This window comes from Hippoglossus stenolepis, chromosome 19 (genome assembly GCF_022539355.2).
Source record: "Hippoglossus stenolepis isolate QCI-W04-F060 chromosome 19, HSTE1.2, whole genome shotgun sequence".
Taxonomy (NCBI): Eukaryota; Metazoa; Chordata; class Actinopteri; order Pleuronectiformes; family Pleuronectidae; genus Hippoglossus; species Hippoglossus stenolepis.
The window spans coordinates 18934679-18953008 of record NC_061501.1 but is presented as its reverse complement, the minus strand read 5'-3'; the positions used below and the strand labels follow the sequence as shown (position 1 = coordinate 18953008).

Genomic DNA, 18330 nt, shown 5'->3' with positions numbered 1-18330 from the left:
TCCTCCCCTCCCCCTCCTCACCCTCCTCATCCTCCTCTCCTCCTCACCTTCTCATCCTCATCCTCCTCATCCTCCTCACCCTCCTCACCTTCCTCACCTTCCTCATCCTCCTCATCCTCCTCATCCTCCTCACCTTCCTCACCTTCCTCCCCCTCCTCACCCCTCAGCCTGACTTTCTGATTCTCTCTGATTCTTCACTTCTGATTTCATCGCTCTTCTCTCACTTTCCAGGTATAAATATGAAATTGATTTGGTGAGAAATTTGTAATAATAACAGCAAAGTTCTTATTTTTCAGATTTTTAACAGATGCAATGTTTCCTGAATATTAACGACAAAGAAACAAGTCGGAGATGAGTGTTTGTATAATTCAAGGACAAAAGGAATATTATAAATACTTTGCTCTTGAAACACAGAGACCTTATAAACAGGTAAAATATTATTTCTCTGATAAGGAATATACAGTATAAAGGAAAGTTTTTACAGTAACTGAATAAAAATCAACCCTCTGATAAGAATTTGATGAAGGAATTCTGGATCCTGATCTGCACCAAGTGTCACTTTGTTCATCAGAATCTCTGCATCCTTTCACAAAAGTCTAGAAAATCGTCCTGTGATAAAACAACTCTCTCTTCCTCTCTCACCTTCCCTCCGTCTCTCTGCTCCATCTCTCTGCTCCGTCTCTCTGCTCCGTCTCTCTCCTCCGTCACCACTGTCTACGTCTCTTCCTGTTAATGAATCTCATTAATCACCGGATGACATCTGGGCCGCCCGACCCTCTCTCCCCTCGTTTCCCTTCGGCAGCGTCTGTCAGCGGCGCCTGCAGCCGCCTCCTCGCTGCCCCGCGGCGCCTGAGAGCAGCAGGTTCACCGATGAGCCACATCGGCACAACGCAGCAGAACCGACTGACACTGTGAAATGTTCTCAGTGTGTCCGTCGCCTCTGAACCTGACGGGAATACAGATTCATTTCTATCTGGAGCTCAGCAGCAGCGTCAGACTTAAATAATCGATCAGCTGACGACTGGTGGAGTTTCCACCACGAAGTTCAGACTCATTCATCAACCGGACTCATTCGAGCTCATTTCTCCACAAACTGTCTCCTCGTGAAACCACGTTGAAATCCTCCAGATCCCGAATTGATGGTCGAAGGTCAAAGGTCAAGGTCACGGTGACCTCAAGTTTGCACGACAATCTTTGCACAGCCTTTTTGACTGTGTACTTATATGTTGTGTATTTGTTTGTATTGTCGTTCGTCCTGGAGAGCAGATCCCTCCCCTGTGGTTTGAGTTATGATTTCTGTGAACAAGAGAATAAACGTTTCTGCTCCTAAAACAACGTCTCTGTGTGCGACTGTCAGGAAACCTCAGCAGGAACTGTACCGAGCGAGGCTGGTCGGACGTCTACCCCATCATCTTCGTCGCCTGCGGCTCCAACAGCGACGAAGACGATCCCAGCGAGGTGAGTCAGGCTCTGGTTTCCTGCAGGTTTACCGGTGTGAGCTCGCTGATGAGGAGCTGGCTCAGAGAGCCCATCGCCTGATCTGAGCTCAGTGTTCAGTTTCACATCCACTGTGCTGCTGACGCCTGCAGGTGCTGTTGGTGCAACAGCAGCAGAGGAAGCTGCAGGGACGTGTTGCAGAATGCGGTTTCCTCCACACACTGTTTGTGCAAACTGAAGAAATGGTTTCCACAGGTTCTGGTTGTTGTGATCCTCAGTGTCAATCTAGAAATTCTGTGATCCGGGTTTAAAAAACCACAATAGTTTCCTTTTGCAAACAGGAGAGAATCGTTCTCTCTGTGGTGTCGACGGCTTCTCGTCGCTGTTGTTGTTCTGCAGCAGAAACACAAACAACAACAGACCCCAAAGAGACAACTGACGACAGACTTCTGTTTGTGTCTGTGTGCAGAGGGGACTGACTCTTTGACCCTCAGTTCATGTCAGTGTGGGACAAACAGGTTCCAGTGTAAAAGTGTCTGAATCGGTTTAACTTCTTCTGTCTTTAAAAGTAAAACTAAAGATGCAGCTTCTCACTTCATCCGTCACAGAGGTAACAGACGCTGCAGTACTCGACCAGCACTGCCTGACTGGACCTCCGGGCCAATCACCCGACTTTCTCTTCTTCTAAAAATAACTCAGACCACCGTGAAACCTGCGTCTCTCCTTCATCAGGTCCTCGGTGTGTTTATGTGTGTGTGTGTATAATGTGTGAGTCTGTATAAATCTACAGATTCCTACACGGTGAAAAGGTTCAAGCAGATGACAACATATTTATCTCCTCTATCTGTTGTTGTATCGTAGAGGATTTATATTTTATTTTATTTTACTAATACGTCAACAAGGATTTCATCTATGCAGCATCTTTCAAAACGGCCATTTCACAAAGAGACAAATAAGTAAAACGATTTAACTCAACATTAATAAAATAGAATAGAGTAGAAAGCTTTCACAGCCTCCAGCTCAGAGCAGGAGAAGCTTAGAAAATCCAGAGTTTAGAATAAAACTTTAAATCTATAAATCCTATCAAAATGCAGCTTCTCTATCTATTCATACGAGTGCACTATTAACCTGTTCCTGATCTGAGAGTATTATTCTCCTTCCAAACCCTGATCAGTGTTAATTCAGTCGTGTAGTAAATGTTGGGTTTTATGCATCTGAAGCTTCTTTCAAGCTAAAAGCAAAAAACACTCAATCCTGGATCCGTCTTTCAACGTATTTTATTGTATTTTATACTTTCACACGTTCTCTTGTCTCAGCGCCGGATCAATATCTCACTTAGTCTCATTAACTTCAGTCGTGTGCGTCACATATTTCTGAATGAATTGTTTCTCTCCAGCTCGTTGTTCAACACGTGCATCTTCACTTTGGGTTTTTTCCTGTTTCCACTTTTTACGAGACCAAAGGAAAAGTGTCTTCGTCCAGAGAACGCTGTGTGTTCTGAGACTTGTGGCGAGACGAGGGCTTAAACCCGCTGCTCAGTTCAGATCCTCTAATCCGCCCTCGTCTGTTCCCATATCTGCTCATGTCGGAGGTGAACTGGACCTTTTTTGTTCCGTCTCCGCAGCAGTGACGCAGCTGAGGATCTGACCCTGGAGCTGCGGGTCGTCGCCACCTTTTCTCAGAGCAGTGAACCACTGTCACACACACACTGATGTTAGCGTGTGCGTAGACGTGTGTGTGTTTGAACCCCCCGGTCGCCCTGAGGCGTCCTGTGTGATGCCACAGAGCTTTGTCTCTGACCTTCTGCTCGTTGGAGCGGCTGCATTCCAGGAGCCTGAGGTTCATGCTGAGTAACATCCAGGTTTTAAGAGAATATCCGGAGCCGTTATTGTGTCCACGCTGCCCCACAAAGCTTTTATTATTATTACACTCTTCAGTAAAGCAAACGAGAAGGAAGTGAAAGTGTTTCATGTTTGTGGGAATCACACACCCCAGAACTGATTCCCCCCAAATTTGATCCGTTTTGGTTTAAGCGTTAAACAAATGTTAGAGAAACAGTGAAAAGCAGGAGAAGGCTGTGTTTGTCGGGGACTAGTTTCTGTGGCGGATTAATGTTTATCCTCGAGGGTCGTCTCCTGTTCAACTCAACATCTGGAACTTTCGGCGAGCGTCCAAAACACATCTGTATGTTTTTCCTGTGAATAGTCGACTTTCTTTTTAACATCTGTCACTTCTCTGTACTTCTCTGTTTACTGCGAGTCTCTCTCTGTGTAAACACGCTCACCAACGACTGGCTGACGACAAATTCTGACTAAAAATGTGCTTAATACTAAAGTAAACTAATAAAAAGTCAAAACTGTTTTTGGTTTACGAGCTGCTTATAAACCAATTAACAGATCATTTACATTTATAATTTTTATTTATGTGTAATAATCTCACAATTGGTTCTTAGTTCCATCTCTTACACCCTAACACCACTTCTTATCAAATTCAGACATTTTTTATAATTTATATATGATTATACGATCTTTATTATTATGCAGATATTCACCCCTGTCCCTTTATTGGCTGACTTCACAGCACATGAACTCGCTGACGAATAACGACGTCACTAATCGGTACGGGGGAACTTTAGAGCTGCAGCGGACGTCTCAGCTCTTTTGGATGAAAGGAGCGTTTGGAAGTTTCCCTGGCCTCGGTAGCGTGTCGAGTTTCCAGTCGACAGGTTCGGGATCTGCTCCGTTTCCTCCGCTTGTTGTTGTTTAAACACAAAGTTTGAAACGGCAGCAAACACGAAGCAGAAGCACGATAATAAATAAGAAAGAACGGAGAACAAAAGTGATAAATAGCGTACCGAACACACACGTGATCTGTGTGTCACACAACATGAAGATGAACTTTCAGAACACACGCACACACACACACACACACACACACACACACACACACACACACACACACACACACACACACACACACACACACACACACACACACACACAGACACACACAGCTGCCTGGTGATGCTCTGCAGATCCGTCAGGTGTGAGGTTCTCTCTCTCTGCTTCTGTTTGTTTCCTGTTGAGAGAGGTTTTCCGTCTGGGAAACATTCAGCTGAGACCAGACGTCACCGCTGGCCCCCACGCTCACACTCACACTACTACACACACATCACAGACGAGGAAGAAGTGTCCTCTTCGTCCTCATCTTCATCGTTTCTAATCAATCTCCCTACGAGACACCGAGTGATCGAGACAAAATGGCTCCAAACATCTGACACAGACGGGACCTGATCAATGTCTCGTTGAGCTCAGCGATCGTTTGTGTTCGTCATTGATTCTTTATCAAGTTATCAGTGAATCCTTTTGTCTTGGAAACGTGTGAAACGGCCTGTTGCTGTTTCCAGATCCCTTCAAATGTCTCGTTTTGGCTCAAAATCCCGAAAAGAAAATTCCCACGTTTGAGAATCTGGAAATTCTTATCATTTTCACATGGAACTCAGATTGTCCAGATAACGATAAAAGTCGTTACTCAAACCCTCTCTCTGCCTGTGAGGGATTTGTTTCGAGCACTCGACTGTTCTTCAGTGCTTCTCATTCGTTGACTCTCTTCATGTTGTTTGACACGATTCTTGCATTGGTGGTAAAAGAGGTTCTGAGGTGAAGTTGATTTCTGGTCCATGTCAGACTTTTCACACCAAACCCTGCGATGGAAGTTTTTCCTCTTTTCAGGAACGAGCTCCTGGTTTTGTCTCAACTGATCTGGATCCTTCTCCTGTTCGTTCTCTCTCCTCCATGTTTACCTGCATCCATCTTGAGAGGAAGAACACAAAACCTCCTCCAGATGATAACAAATATCTCCGTGAAGAGGAAGGGAACAAATCCTGCATCTGGATCCGAGTCCCTCCTTCGTTCATGCGCCACTCAAACACAATATGTCATGGAAATTGGTTATATATATTATATCATATATTTAGATCATGGCTGCAGGAAGCCGCTCAGACATCGCTTCAATTCCCCGCTGTCGGCGAGAAAGACGTAAAGGGCGAGCGAGCCAGGGTTTATGGTCGGAGGTGTGTTTGGCTCAGCGGGTCATCGGCTCCCAGGCAGGAGGCCTGAGAATCAGACGGAGGAATGAGGCGCTGATGCCAGGCTGTGACGCTCTGTGTGTACGCTCACATATTTGTCCATATGTGTACAGACGATGGGAGACTCCCTGACAACCTGCTAGCATCTTCTTAGCAACAGGAAAACAACGTTTGTGCCAAGTTGAAACAGTTGAGGTTCTTCACATGAAACATTTCTGCATTTCTGGTTTTTATCGGCTCGTATCGCTGATCTAACGTCTGTGTTTCTGTAAAATAATCATGATTCAGAAACGTTTGATTTGAAATGTGAAGGGTTGGTTTATGTCGCACGAACCTCAAATGAGGAGGTTGGAACTTTGTCAGAAGGAGGAAAAGAGAAGGAAGAAGAGAAGAATGAAAAAACAAGAACTGAATGATGTAATTCAGGGGAGTGTATATATATATGTGTGTGTGTGTGTGTGTGTGTGTGTGTGTGTGTGTGTGTGTGTGTGTGTGTGTGTGTGTGTGTGTGTTCATTGCCAGATGATGTGTCAGACATGGAGAATGTTGTTTATAAATGATGAGAGCGATGAACGCCAGGCACCACTCTCTCACACACACACACACACACACACACACACACACGGATCCGCCCCCGTGTGTCAGTTCTGAAGAGTCTGTTTTGAGATGGACCAGATCCTCATCCTGATTCTAACCCCACTCTTATTGTGAAAGAGCCGCTTACCAGGAACTTCACTGTGAGAAGTTGCTGCTGCTAAAAAGAGAAACTACTAATTAATGATCACTTGGCTCCACCCCTTTTTATTATCGCTTTAATCGTCTTTTCCACGAGCTAAAATCCAAAGAAATTAATTTATGATAACAGGCAAACATCAACAGTAACAGAAAAGCAGTGAAGGTCCTCGTTAGTATAACAGAATAAATGTGTGTGTCTGTGTTTACCAGTTAAATCAAGGTCAAATGATTTAATGAACATTGGATTTCGCTGCTTCGCTCATGGATGTTTTAAATCCTGTGTCACCTCCATGTTCATGAGGAAGAAAGCACCGTCATCTTCTTCGTGCACTAACTGAGATGTTTGTGTCTCCAGCTGGTTTTCTACAGGATGGTGAGGATCCTGTCGACTCTGGGCCACAGCCTGTCGCTCATCACGCTGCTCACCAGCACCGTCATCATCTGTTTATTCAGGTAAACACACACACACACACACACACACACACACACACACACACACACACACACACACACACACACACACACACACACACACACAAGAAAGATAAGATCATTAAGATAAACTGTTAGGATGAAGGTCAACAGAGGAGCTCCGACATTTAGTGAAATAAGAATCACACTGAATCTTCAACCTCACACTTTAAAAGTGACCCTGAAGATTCAGGCTAACTTGGATCCATTAACACAGGATATATACTATAAACCTATGATCTCACACACACACACACACACACACACACACACACACACACACACACACACACACACACAGCACTCCGGGTGATAACAGTTTGTTGCAGCTCCGTCTGGATCAAGTCCATCTGTTCACTCGGCTGCTGTCGGTGTGTTTAGATACCTCGTCCCTCACTGGCTTCACACCCTGACACGTCTATAAACACACTGCTCAGCGTGTGTGTGTGTGTGTGTGTGTGTGTGTGTGTGTGTGTGTGTGTGTGTGTGTGTGTGGTTGTTTGTGTGTGCAGGAGGCTCCACTGCATGAGGAACTACATCCATCTGAACCTGTTTGTGTCGTTCATGCTGCGAGCCGTGGCCGTGCTGGCCAAAGACGCTCTGCTCTTCTCAGATGATGAAAACACCGACTGCAGCACGCAGCCGTCACTGGTAAACACACACACACACACACACACACACACACACACACACACACACACACACACACACACACACACACACATTATTCTGCTACACTAACGAGGACCTTCACTGCTGTTCTGTTACTGTTGACGTTCGCTTGTTGTTTTCTGTTCTTCGTGTCTTTGATTCGTGTAAATATCTTTGTTCACAAACCTGAGAGCAGCTCACGCTGTTTGTCCTGAGGATCCTCATTCGTGTGTTTCTCCTAGAACATCATCCTTGAGTTTTAAATAAACCCAATAAACCTTAAAGATGAGTCGAATCCAGTGTAAATAATAATTAATGACTCGTCCAAACGTCTCCTATCTGTACGATGAGTCTTGTTCCGGTGACATCAGAAGTGATTGAGGGATATCGAGGTCGATATTCAGCACGTTTCTATATCGTCAAATAACTAATTACAACCAAACTTATCAGAGACACAAACACTTGAACACATCAGTGTGATAAGAACGACCTGAAATGACAGAAACCATCTCAGTGTGATGCCTTAAACCTGGACTCTAGAGCCCCCTGGTGGTCACTTTTAGTATATCATTAAAGTCTGCAGGAAGCAAACACACACAAATGATGCACCCAAAAAAAATCATGTGGTGTGTTATTGTCGTCTGTAGATTCACTAATGTGAACGGTTCCATCATTGTGATATTTAGTTTTATTATAGAACTGTTGCAGCAAGAATGAAGTGAACTGTGTTGTTGTTGTTGTTGTTGTTGTTGTTGTTGTGTTGTAGGTGGGCTGTAAATCCAGTCTGGTCTTCTTCAACTACTTCATCATGGCGAACTTCTTCTGGCTGCTGGTGGAGGGTCTCTACCTGCACACGCTGCTGCTCGTCATCCACACCTACTCCACCCCGCTGTCCGTCTACATGCTCATCGGCTGGGGTCGGCGGCACCTTCACCCTCTGACACCTTTACAGCCAGACTCTGGTTTTGCTTTGTTGCATCGTTTCTGTTTGACACGTGAGATCCTCCGACTCACACGCAGGTCGTTTAGCGGAGAGTTAACAAAGATATGATGACGACGACATTAGAAACAAGACGTTCAGTGAAACGAGGCATTTCAAAGTGTTTTAATTAAGATAATCAGTCAGACATTAAAGACTGTGTTCGTCCACCATCATCCTCCACGGTGCCAACACTTCCTCCCTGAAACGTTAAGCTCCAGCTGCTTAATGAACATCTCTCTCTCTCTCTCTCTCTCTCTCTCTCTCTCTCTCTCTCTCTCTCTCTCTCTCTCTCTCTCTCTCTCTCTCTGTCTCTCTCTCTCTCTCTCTCTCTCTGTCTCTCTCTCTCTCTCTCTCTCTCTCTCTCTCTGTCTCTCTGTCTCTCTCTCTCTCTCTCTCTCTCTCTGTCTCTCTCTCTCTCTCTCTCTCTCTCTCTCTCTCTGTCTCTCTCTCTCTCTCTCTCTCTCTCTCTCTGTCTCTGTCTCTCTCTCTCTCTCTCTCTCTCTGTCTCTCTCTCTCTCTCTCTCTCTCTCTCTCTCTCTCTCTCTCTCTCTCTCTCTCTGTCTCTCTCTCTCTCTCTCTCTCTCTGTCTCTCTCTCTCCTCTCTCTCTCTCTCTCTCTCTCTCTCTCTCTCTCTCTCTCTCTCTCTCTCTCTCTCTCTCTCTCTCTCTCTCTCTCCCTCTCTCAGGAATCCCGTTTGTCTTCATGATGGCGTGGATCGTATGTCGTGTAACTCTGGAGGACACGAGGTCAGTCTTCACGTCCCGATCTGACGGAACTTTAAAACAACGCCATCACAGCTTTTTTCTTTTTAACCTTGACATAACGAGTTTGAGGTAAATAATCCCTGGTTTGTCTTCAGGTGCTGGGAGATGAATGAAAACCCCATCCCCAACAGACTCATGAACTGGCCCATCATGGCGTCTGTCATTGTGAGTTCCAGCCGCTGTTCAACACAGAACTTCCTCAGGCCCTTGACAACACACGTGACAAGTGTGAAGCTGCCGAGGAGCCAGTTTGGGCTTAATAATTCTCCATTAGATGTTTGAATCAGGTCACTTTTCAGTTTGAATCCTCTGATTTTGCTTCTGTGCTTAGAATTCTTAAAACAGCGCTGGAAAAAAATAAGAGACCACTTCAGATTGGTCCTGAATCTGAGTCTGTTGAAATGTTGTCGTAGTTTAAAGAATAGAACAAAAATGTTAGTTTCATTTCAAATAGTAAAACCAGAGGGACTGATAATTCTAATCTTCCTGCTTCGTGTTTCTTCACCTCGAGATCAACTTCGTGTTGTTCATCAGCATCATTCGTATCCTGGTGCAGAAGCTGCGCTGCACGGACGTGGGAGGAAACGAGCAGTCACAGTACAGGTACAGTCTGACCTCCGACCTTTCTGTTACTTTATTATACCAGTATGCCTGAGAGCAGCCAGATTCACATCCTCCGAAAGGATCATCGCAAACAGCTGATTGTGTTTCTATACTTTGGTTTTAAATCTCAGCGGCAAACTCACCAGGCCTACAGAAAACATGCCAAACAAATAAAACGTAGGTAAATTAGCTGTGTGTGTTTGTGGCTGTTTTACCAGACGCCTGGCGAAGTCCACCCTGCTGCTGATCCCTCTGTTCGGGATGAACTACATGGTGTTCGTCTACCTGATGGAGCCCCCGAATAAAAACATGAACCGCATCAAGATCTTCTTCGACCTCGGCCTCGGATCCTTCCAGGTAGCGTGGGTCGCGTTTCTAGTTCTCACAGTGACCACAGCATGTAGACCAGGACATCGAGTGCAAACAGGCGTCATTATAAAGGGTTTTGACTTGTTTGTTTTGCCGGGGACACAAGGTGGAGAAAAGCAGAAAATGGTTTCACCCTCATGTGTCTCAGCACCTATTGACGTCACGATGCTGTTTTTAAATCTCTAAACGTTGTGTGTTCGTGTGTTTCAGGGTCTGATCGTGGCCGTCTTGTACTGCTTCCTCAACAGCGAGGTGAGTCTCCACACGTCGACACATTAACCTCATCTCTGTCTCACAGACTTTTATCTCAACTTTGATTTGCGTGCGATCAGGTCCAGAGCGAGCTGAGGAGGACGTGGAGGGGCTTGTCCCTCAAGGGCTGCGTGGGGCGGGACTACAGGCCGCACGCCGCATCGGTCGGCCGAAACGGCACCGAGAGCTCCGCCCAGTTTCCCAGGAGCTCCCGCGCCCCGTCCATCCTGCAGACGGAGACCACCGTCCTCTGACCAGAGACTCGTGGACGTAGACTCGAGGGCTGGACAGTGAAGCCAATGCGGAAGTGCCTGAAACCTGTATTCTCCGGAGCGGCCAGCAGAGGGCGACTCCTCTTGATGCAAAAGACGTTTCTGTAGAGATTTATGTCTCGATCTCTAGTTTCAAGTCTTCTTCAACACGACTGAGGTTCATTTTATAAATTATGGTCCATTTAGAGTCAAATAGACCATAAAGCACGGTGCGCATTGGGGCGCAGTGTGATTGACAGCTCGTACCGTCCAATGGGTGCAGGTGGCAGGTGGAGGTGGGCTTGCAGCTCTCAGTCAGGCTCCACCCCCCCATCTCCTCCAAATATGGTGACTTCTGTTTTTCTTTTTTAAACAAGATGGCGCTGGACAAAATGTCAAACTTCAAAACGGCAGCTCTCAAACCAACAGGTGGCGTCGCGGCGTGTTGACACTCGACCGGACGAGGGACGAGGACGTCTTTTTGTTTTTTAACTCTCAGAACTCGTATTCAAAGTGACGCCGGACACAGGGAGACTCACAGACGTTTCTGAGGCGAAAGACTTTTTCTCCGAGTGTGTGATTTTTCTGATTTTGTTGTTGAGTTCGTCTTCAGTGTTTCTCAACACGGTTCCGCTCACAGTCCATCAAACTGTTCCTGCTGGAACATGGAGCAGAAAACGTACTCTCCCTCTATAATTTGATATTATAACTGATATTCCTACATATTCTCGGTCATTTAAAAGTATTCCTGAGACCCAGCTGAATGTATAACCTGCTGGTGTTGGTAACTTGCTCTGAAGTCTTCTACTTTTAACTTTTTTAATCTTTAAAACAAAGAGCATTTAACCCCAATGATTAAAAGCAAGCCATAAAGAATTTATGTAATTGAAATATGTTGTTTAATCACATTTATAACAAAGAAATTACATCGTGTGTCGGTGGAGAATCACAGATTTTGACAATCGTAATTATATTATTATTTTTTTTGTTTTCAGGGCCCAGGGAAGCAGAATATATGTAATTATTCTTTTTACTTGAGGCCGATTCAAATTAAGGATCTCAGTTGTTTTCGTTTTCAAGCCAATTTATTGTACATTTAAATCATTTTTACGAGTCTGAAGTAAAAAAAAGAAGATTCTATAAAAACCACGGAGATATGTCCTCTCACGGCCTCTCAGGCTGATCTCGTCTGGGACCCGAGCTCCTCGATGTCCACTGAGATGATAAAGAGCAGTTTCATGTGGGAGTTGAGGGAACGTGTTACTCTGGCTCACGTGAGTCTTTAGAGTCCATGTTGTTTTTCATTTCTCGGAATTGGGGCCAAATCCAAGTTCTTGGAAGTGCAAAAGAATTGGGGAAAATATATTTTATGTTCTATATCTTAAACTATAATAAATTACTATAATTCCCTGCAGGTTTCACTAAAAAGTAAAGTGATGATGTGTGAGATTCACTGATCAGAAAGCAGATATATCTTGTTACGTGTGCAGAGAACAGACACTGGACATCTCAATCAAAGGGACTCGGTGGGACAGCAGTGTTTTTACAGCTTTAAGTACCATGATGTCGATTACTGTGCGTATGTTCCCGACCCCGACGGAGACTGAGCATCAACGTCATTTATAAGCTTTGGAATACAACTGTAAACCTGTGATTTCATATATTTTAAAAGCTTTTATTGTGAAGGCTGAGTCACGTTTGTGTGTTTTTTATTGGGACAATAATTTATTATATGAACAATTAAACACAAACGTTTGTGAGAACGAAGCAGACGAAGCTGAGACGCTGAAGAAAGAACAACAGAGAGAAATGACTTCTGCAGCAAAACAAAAAGAAAACAACTCATGTGAAACGTGTCTACAGACCCGTTCTGGTTTCGTCTTTACGTTTCCTTCAGCTGACAGTTAACTCATCTCTCCAGTGTGTGTTTACCTGCACTTGACAGTTCACACTGACCCGTGCTGTCAGAGGTCAGAGGTCAATGAGGAAGAGAGCATCTTGTTCCACTGGTAAACAGAAGAGAACAAACTCGCTGAGCGACTCTACCTCTCCTCCTGGGAGTGCTCCTATTTATTTTGGATTGGAGAAGTGGTTCTTCGGTCAGGTTGGAGTTTGCAGAGCATTTTTAAAGAGGTGAAGGACAGTCAGCCGAGCCAAAGACAAGTGAGAGTGAGGCCCTGGAAAACCTGATTGGTGAAGAGGAAGATGGCAAAAATATAAAAGCACAATACCAACCCAGGGAGGAAGGTGTTTCTCCGGGGGTTGGAATGTAGAAAGATGAGGACACAAGTAAATATCTTAAGTCGTGTTTGTCTCCTCCTGTTTTAGTCCTTTTCTTTGACTCTGTATTTTAACATCACAAGTTTAAAATGATCTCAGCTAAAGGAGCAGCTTTTCCTTGTTAATGTGTTTAACATCATCCTGAGTCACATTAAAACTGTTCACTCAGTAAAACGAAGGAATAAAGTTCAACATTAGCTCGTAAGAAGCCTGGTTTAGTTAAGCTATGAACAAACGCACTTCCTGGTGTCTTAAGTCATGATAAGTGGTTCTAAATGTTTATTTAATTTAATTTAAGAATATGTGGTAGCTAATATTAATGCGTTTTATTGGTGTTAATATTAATGAGTATTTGTATTGTTAGTTTAGTCGTAGTTTTAAGAGATAAGATAAAAGTTTATTGATCCACACGCTGGAGACGTTCACTTGTTACAGCAGCGGGTCGGACTGACAAGAGAATAAAACATATTTTAAAAAAGGTAATAGAATAAGTATGTATATTATAAACACCTTTAACTGTAGTGGTTTATAAAGAAATATTATAAAGTAAAGTGCAGTGGCACAGGATGATTTCACGAGCAGGTAGAGAAACAGTTTGTACATAAATATATTGTTATGTGCAGATGACAGTTTAAAAAGTTATTTTTACGTTAGAAACAGTTTAAATCGGAGAGAAGTTAGAGGCTCTACGAAGTTTTCTACGTCGCTAAGATCCACTCAACCAGATTCCAGATCGCTGGGTCCAACAAACAGGTTGAACAAACACTGAGTCTCATTTTCTGCTCAGGATTAAAGAACAAATATTTTATTATTAAAATATTATTTTTCTAAACAAGTTTCAAAGAAGAAACTTTTCATTTCCGACGCTGGAAGTAGAAAATCGAGAACTTACAAACCACAGTGAATGTTTCAGTTCAGTTTTTGCTTTTGCTTCATCCCAGCACATGCCACCAGCTGACACTAGTGCACCATTGAAAATACAAGTTACAACATCTGACCTCCGTCGCTGCTTCACAGAGTTAGAAGAAGCAGAAACATTTAAGAGCTTTCTGAGGACAGGACTTCCTGCAGGACTGTTAGAACGCAGAGTTTCTGTGTAACTGAGGTGCAGCAGTTAAGCAGTTTCATCATGATATGTTGTCTTGGCCTGTCCCACTGAGCAGGAGGACGATGGACAGGATCCTCGTGGACATTTCAAATGATGCACTGGCCCTGATCTGGCTGCAACTACAGAAGCTGACGAGTCTTTGGACATTAATCGGTGAGACCCTTTGTTAGTTGTCGGTAAAATGTCCCAACCGTTAACCGCATTGTCCACATGTCATGTTTCATTCATCTGGATAAACACTGTGGCTCACAGGGTGAAGGAATGAAGTCAGAGGAGAAACAAGTTCACAGGCGCAACATTTATTTCTGACCAATGTTTTCAATAGTTGCACAGTTACAAGCTTTTAAATCAATAAATAATCCTAAACAGTTCAATTTCATAAATACATTTTAGCTCTTTATCAGTGTGAACACATGACACTCTTCATAATGTTGTTTACAGCAACTTGTAAATAAAAATTCTAATAAATACATGAATACTTCTATCAGCGCTGGTCAATTAAATTAAACTAATAAATATTTATTTCTATTAAAAGAAACTAAATAAAACTACTGTGCTATTCAAGTGCTTTTTTTTTTTTTTTAAACATTTCGTTTATAGCAGTGTTGATGCCAGAGTCGGTGACTTCTAGACGAAGGTCCTTGACGGTGGAGGTGATGCTGTTCTACCGCTTGTGAAGGTTTCATCAGCAGGAGTCTCAGATGTGGAGGAGATGGAGGGAAGAGCGGAGGAGGGAAGAGCGGAGGAGGGAAGAGCGGAGGAGGGGAGAGGCGAGGAGGGGAGAGGAGCAGAGGATGATGAAGGGGAGGCGGTGGATGTGATGATGGAGAGGAGGGAGACCTTGGGAGTCGACTGAGCTTTTGCTCTCCTGTGAGAAAGATAATAAAAAGGAGACCGTAAGGGATTTGAAGAAGTTATGAATTATATGATATGATAATGATGATAACGTGAGCATGTGAGTAAATGAACAACAATAAGAAACTCACATGAAATCCCTAATCTTAGGTCCAACCCACTTAGCGTTGAACTGACTGCAGTAGAGACCCGACTCTGTCTGAAAGCTGCAAGAATCACAAACATGTGCAACATTAGTACTTTCCACACTCAGACTCAGTTAAGCAACACTTTGTAACTTTTGCAGAGCCACAGCGCCCCCTGCAGCCACATGTGGTGATCTGCTTCTCGACCCAGAAGAGCTGCAGCTGTAACAAATCCACCAAACTCTGTCCATGATTCTTCATGTTTTAACAGTTTTCTGCTGAATATTGGAGATAAACTCTGGTTTTTAATAACTTCTGAGTCTTTTTAACTGATCTCAGTTCAGCTTCACTCTTCAACTGGAGCTGGTTGCAGCTGCGACTCTGAGTCGGTTCTTCTCACAGGAGATGGAACCCACTCACCAGAGTTACAGAGAGCAGACGTTCAGGGAGAGAAGTGGGAATGGAAGAGAAACCTTCTCCATGCCCCTAATCAAACTGCATCGTGTCAATCTTCAAATCTTTATAAAATCTCTTTTTTGACCTCTTCTTACTTACATCACAGCTTTGACACATGGGGGGTTCGCCTGCTGCACCATGAATCCTGTGATGGGCTCAGTAATCGGATTTCTGTTGACCGTCTTGCAGCAGGTCGCCAGCTTCTGAGCTGAAGAGGGATGAGAAAAGACCAGAGTTATCACAGGAGGAAAAATCATCTGCAACATCCTGTAGCTTGTTTCTTGAAAACTCCGTCTTACCTGCCGATCCAGACTCAACCACAGCTACCAGGACGATGGCGACCAGCACACTTCTCACCAGGCTTCCAGAGCTGATCATTTTTGATAAGTAAGAGTTGAGATTAATAAATACTGAACAGAGTAATTTGTTTTGTTCTGTCTTCTCCTGTCCTCTCCAGAGATCTTGGTGAACTGACAGACGTCTGAAGACATCGGATATTTAAGCAGAAAAAAGCAGAAGTGTTGAGTCATCTTCCGACTTGTTTCTAACTTGTTTCCATCGTCTCTCTTTTTTCTCAATGGATGACCGGCTGATTGACGGGGGGGTTTCCACGAAATGACCGACAGGAAGCACTTTCCTCATGAGACTTAGGTCAAGGGTTTTCCAGTTGATCTGATTGCAGGCATATTTGTAATCGCTCAGAAGTCTGAGGTCAGGGGCATGTTTCAACTTGTTTTATCTGTAAGTTAAATCTGACTCATTTCAAGGCAGTTTCATTTCTCAATAAGAATAAATAATGTACAAGATATTTTGACCCTCAAGGTGAATGTTTTCCTTTCAAAGAGTTAAACTCTGTGGCATTTATGTCATAAAGAATTCATGATTTAAGTTTAGTCACCATTTGATTTTCAGAGAAACAGAAAAGCGTTGACTTGTTCTATAATACAACGGTAGTGCAGGAGCAGTTAAAAACCTTCATGCACTGATGTAGTGTGTAATTCATTGAGTTTGAAGAACATATAACAACACACTCTTCTGTGAAGATAAACCATAGCCTGTGAATCAAAGAGCTCAGAGTGGTCTGTTCCAAAAAACATCTGTAGCAGTGAAGTCAAGGCCTCAGTCGCACCAAGAGCCAATTAAATCACAACAATTCAAACACACACGCTACAAAATACTTCTTTTATACTCTTCATGGTGTATTTTTCCGTAATTATGCAACAAATCTACACAACTATCTATGGGAAATAATTCAAACCATAAACTGTAAATAAAGATGATTGAGGACGCATCTCCTGTTTGTCCCAATATCCAGAAATGAAGCCAACATATTGGGGATACGAACGCTGTCATTTTGTGCAGCTGAATAAAATGTTTAGAATATTATTTAACATTGATCCTCTCGTGCACTGGAATCAGAGGAGCACACGTCAGTAACTGTCCAGTCGGAGGTTTGCAAGCAGGCAGTCACCAGCTCACACACCTTCCCCACAGACGGTGAACTGAAATGTGTGAGCGTCAAAGACCGGGACTTCCAAGAAGAGCTGAGGTGAGGCCGAACGGAGACATGCGGCTCGTTTAAAAAAGAATTAGAGGAAGGAAACAGGAGATGACAGGGTGACACCGGGGCAAAAGCAGAAGCGTCCACACTCTTTCAGTTTTTGTTTTCTCAAAATATCAAACTGCAAAAGCAAAAGTGACTTTGTTCACATCCATGAAATTAATGGAAGGCTTTTCGATCCTTTCAGAATTTGCTGGAAGCCAGAAGGCTGCTGAAGCACCGTTTGACCCAAGGAGATGTTAACAAAGCGCCTTTAACATTTATGTTTTGTTTAGTGTGTAAAAGAGGAAGTGTGTCGTGTGTCACTTTTTCACATCTCCATCGATCAGGAATCCCTCTCAACTCGAAACAAACATCAGTGTGATAAGAAACGACCTGAAATGACAAAAACCATCTGTCCCATCTGCTAACATGGAGGTTTGTGGCCTACACAGGAGCCAGCCATCAGGGTGCGATGGAGACACTTTGGCTTCACGTCTGGGAGCCGTCATGTCGTCCATCTACGATTTAATATGATCATATGATATGTTTTTAAATGTATTTCAGGGTTCAGGGTGGGGGTGATGCAGCAGCGGAGGGAGCAGGATCTCCTCGTGCCTGTGTGGGTCTCCTCAAGGAGGTTCTCCTCCCACAATCAAAACCTGCAGGTGAGGTGGTGCAGCATCACAGGCCCAAAGACCTCCAGTGGATCTTGTCCTCCTTTCTTCACAAGATATTTCAAGAAACACGTCGCCATCATCTCTGTAGAATATATCGAAGCAGAGAGTATTGGGTTGAACTGGTAGTTTGAGCATTCCCAGTCTGAAAAGAATCAAATTGTAACTCAGAGCAGAGAAGTTTGTTTGGTCTCTTAACCTCTAAGAATTAACTAATTCACTTAAATTCAACAGTTTCCTCTGCTCTGCTGAGGAACATTGGTTTCCAGCTTCTCCCACCAGGTTTGATTCGAGGCGCAGCACACAGAGGAACAGAGGCTGAGGAGATCCGTTGCCACAAATTGAGATAAAATTCCCCACTTAGACTGTTAAGATTAAAATAAACCAGACTTCCTTCCTACTTTCCTTTTTCTCTCTACTTGCAACACACCGGGTGTTTTTAACAGGGCTTCACGTGCAGAGTCGGCAGTTTCTTACAGTTAAAAAAGCCAAATTAGATTTCTGTGTGAAACATATCGGCCTGGGAGTCTTGTGTAAGCAAAGAGCTGATAACAGAGGAGGGGTTGCATTCTTCTAATACTGACCTTTTGAAATGACGTGTGCTTATGTCAAAAAACATTTTAAAACCTCCAGTAACAGTGTAAGAGATTTCTAACTTAGTGGTTTGCTCTGTTGCTGCATTCCACA

The 18330-nt window shown here is 43.8% G+C and overlaps 1 protein-coding gene across 1 annotated transcript in view; it reads left to right on the top strand.

Annotated features, from left to right (window-relative positions):
* Window positions 1–10873, top strand: part of LOC118098264 (vasoactive intestinal polypeptide receptor 2) — a 16361-nt gene extending 5488 nt beyond the window's left edge. Inside the window, exons 4-13 of the mRNA XM_047344605.1 lie at window positions 1353–1458; window positions 6615–6712; window positions 7243–7381; window positions 8148–8298; window positions 9049–9109; window positions 9223–9292; window positions 9639–9730; window positions 9949–10087; window positions 10310–10351; window positions 10432–10873. Of these exons, the coding sequence (XP_047200561.1) occupies window positions 1353–1458; window positions 6615–6712; window positions 7243–7381; window positions 8148–8298; window positions 9049–9109; window positions 9223–9292; window positions 9639–9730; window positions 9949–10087; window positions 10310–10351; window positions 10432–10605 (1072 nt within the window). The 3' untranslated portion in view covers window positions 10606–10873. The remainder of the gene's footprint in view (window positions 1–1352; window positions 1459–6614; window positions 6713–7242; window positions 7382–8147; window positions 8299–9048; window positions 9110–9222; window positions 9293–9638; window positions 9731–9948; window positions 10088–10309; window positions 10352–10431) is intronic.
* Window positions 10874–18330: the final 7457 nt, after the last annotated feature.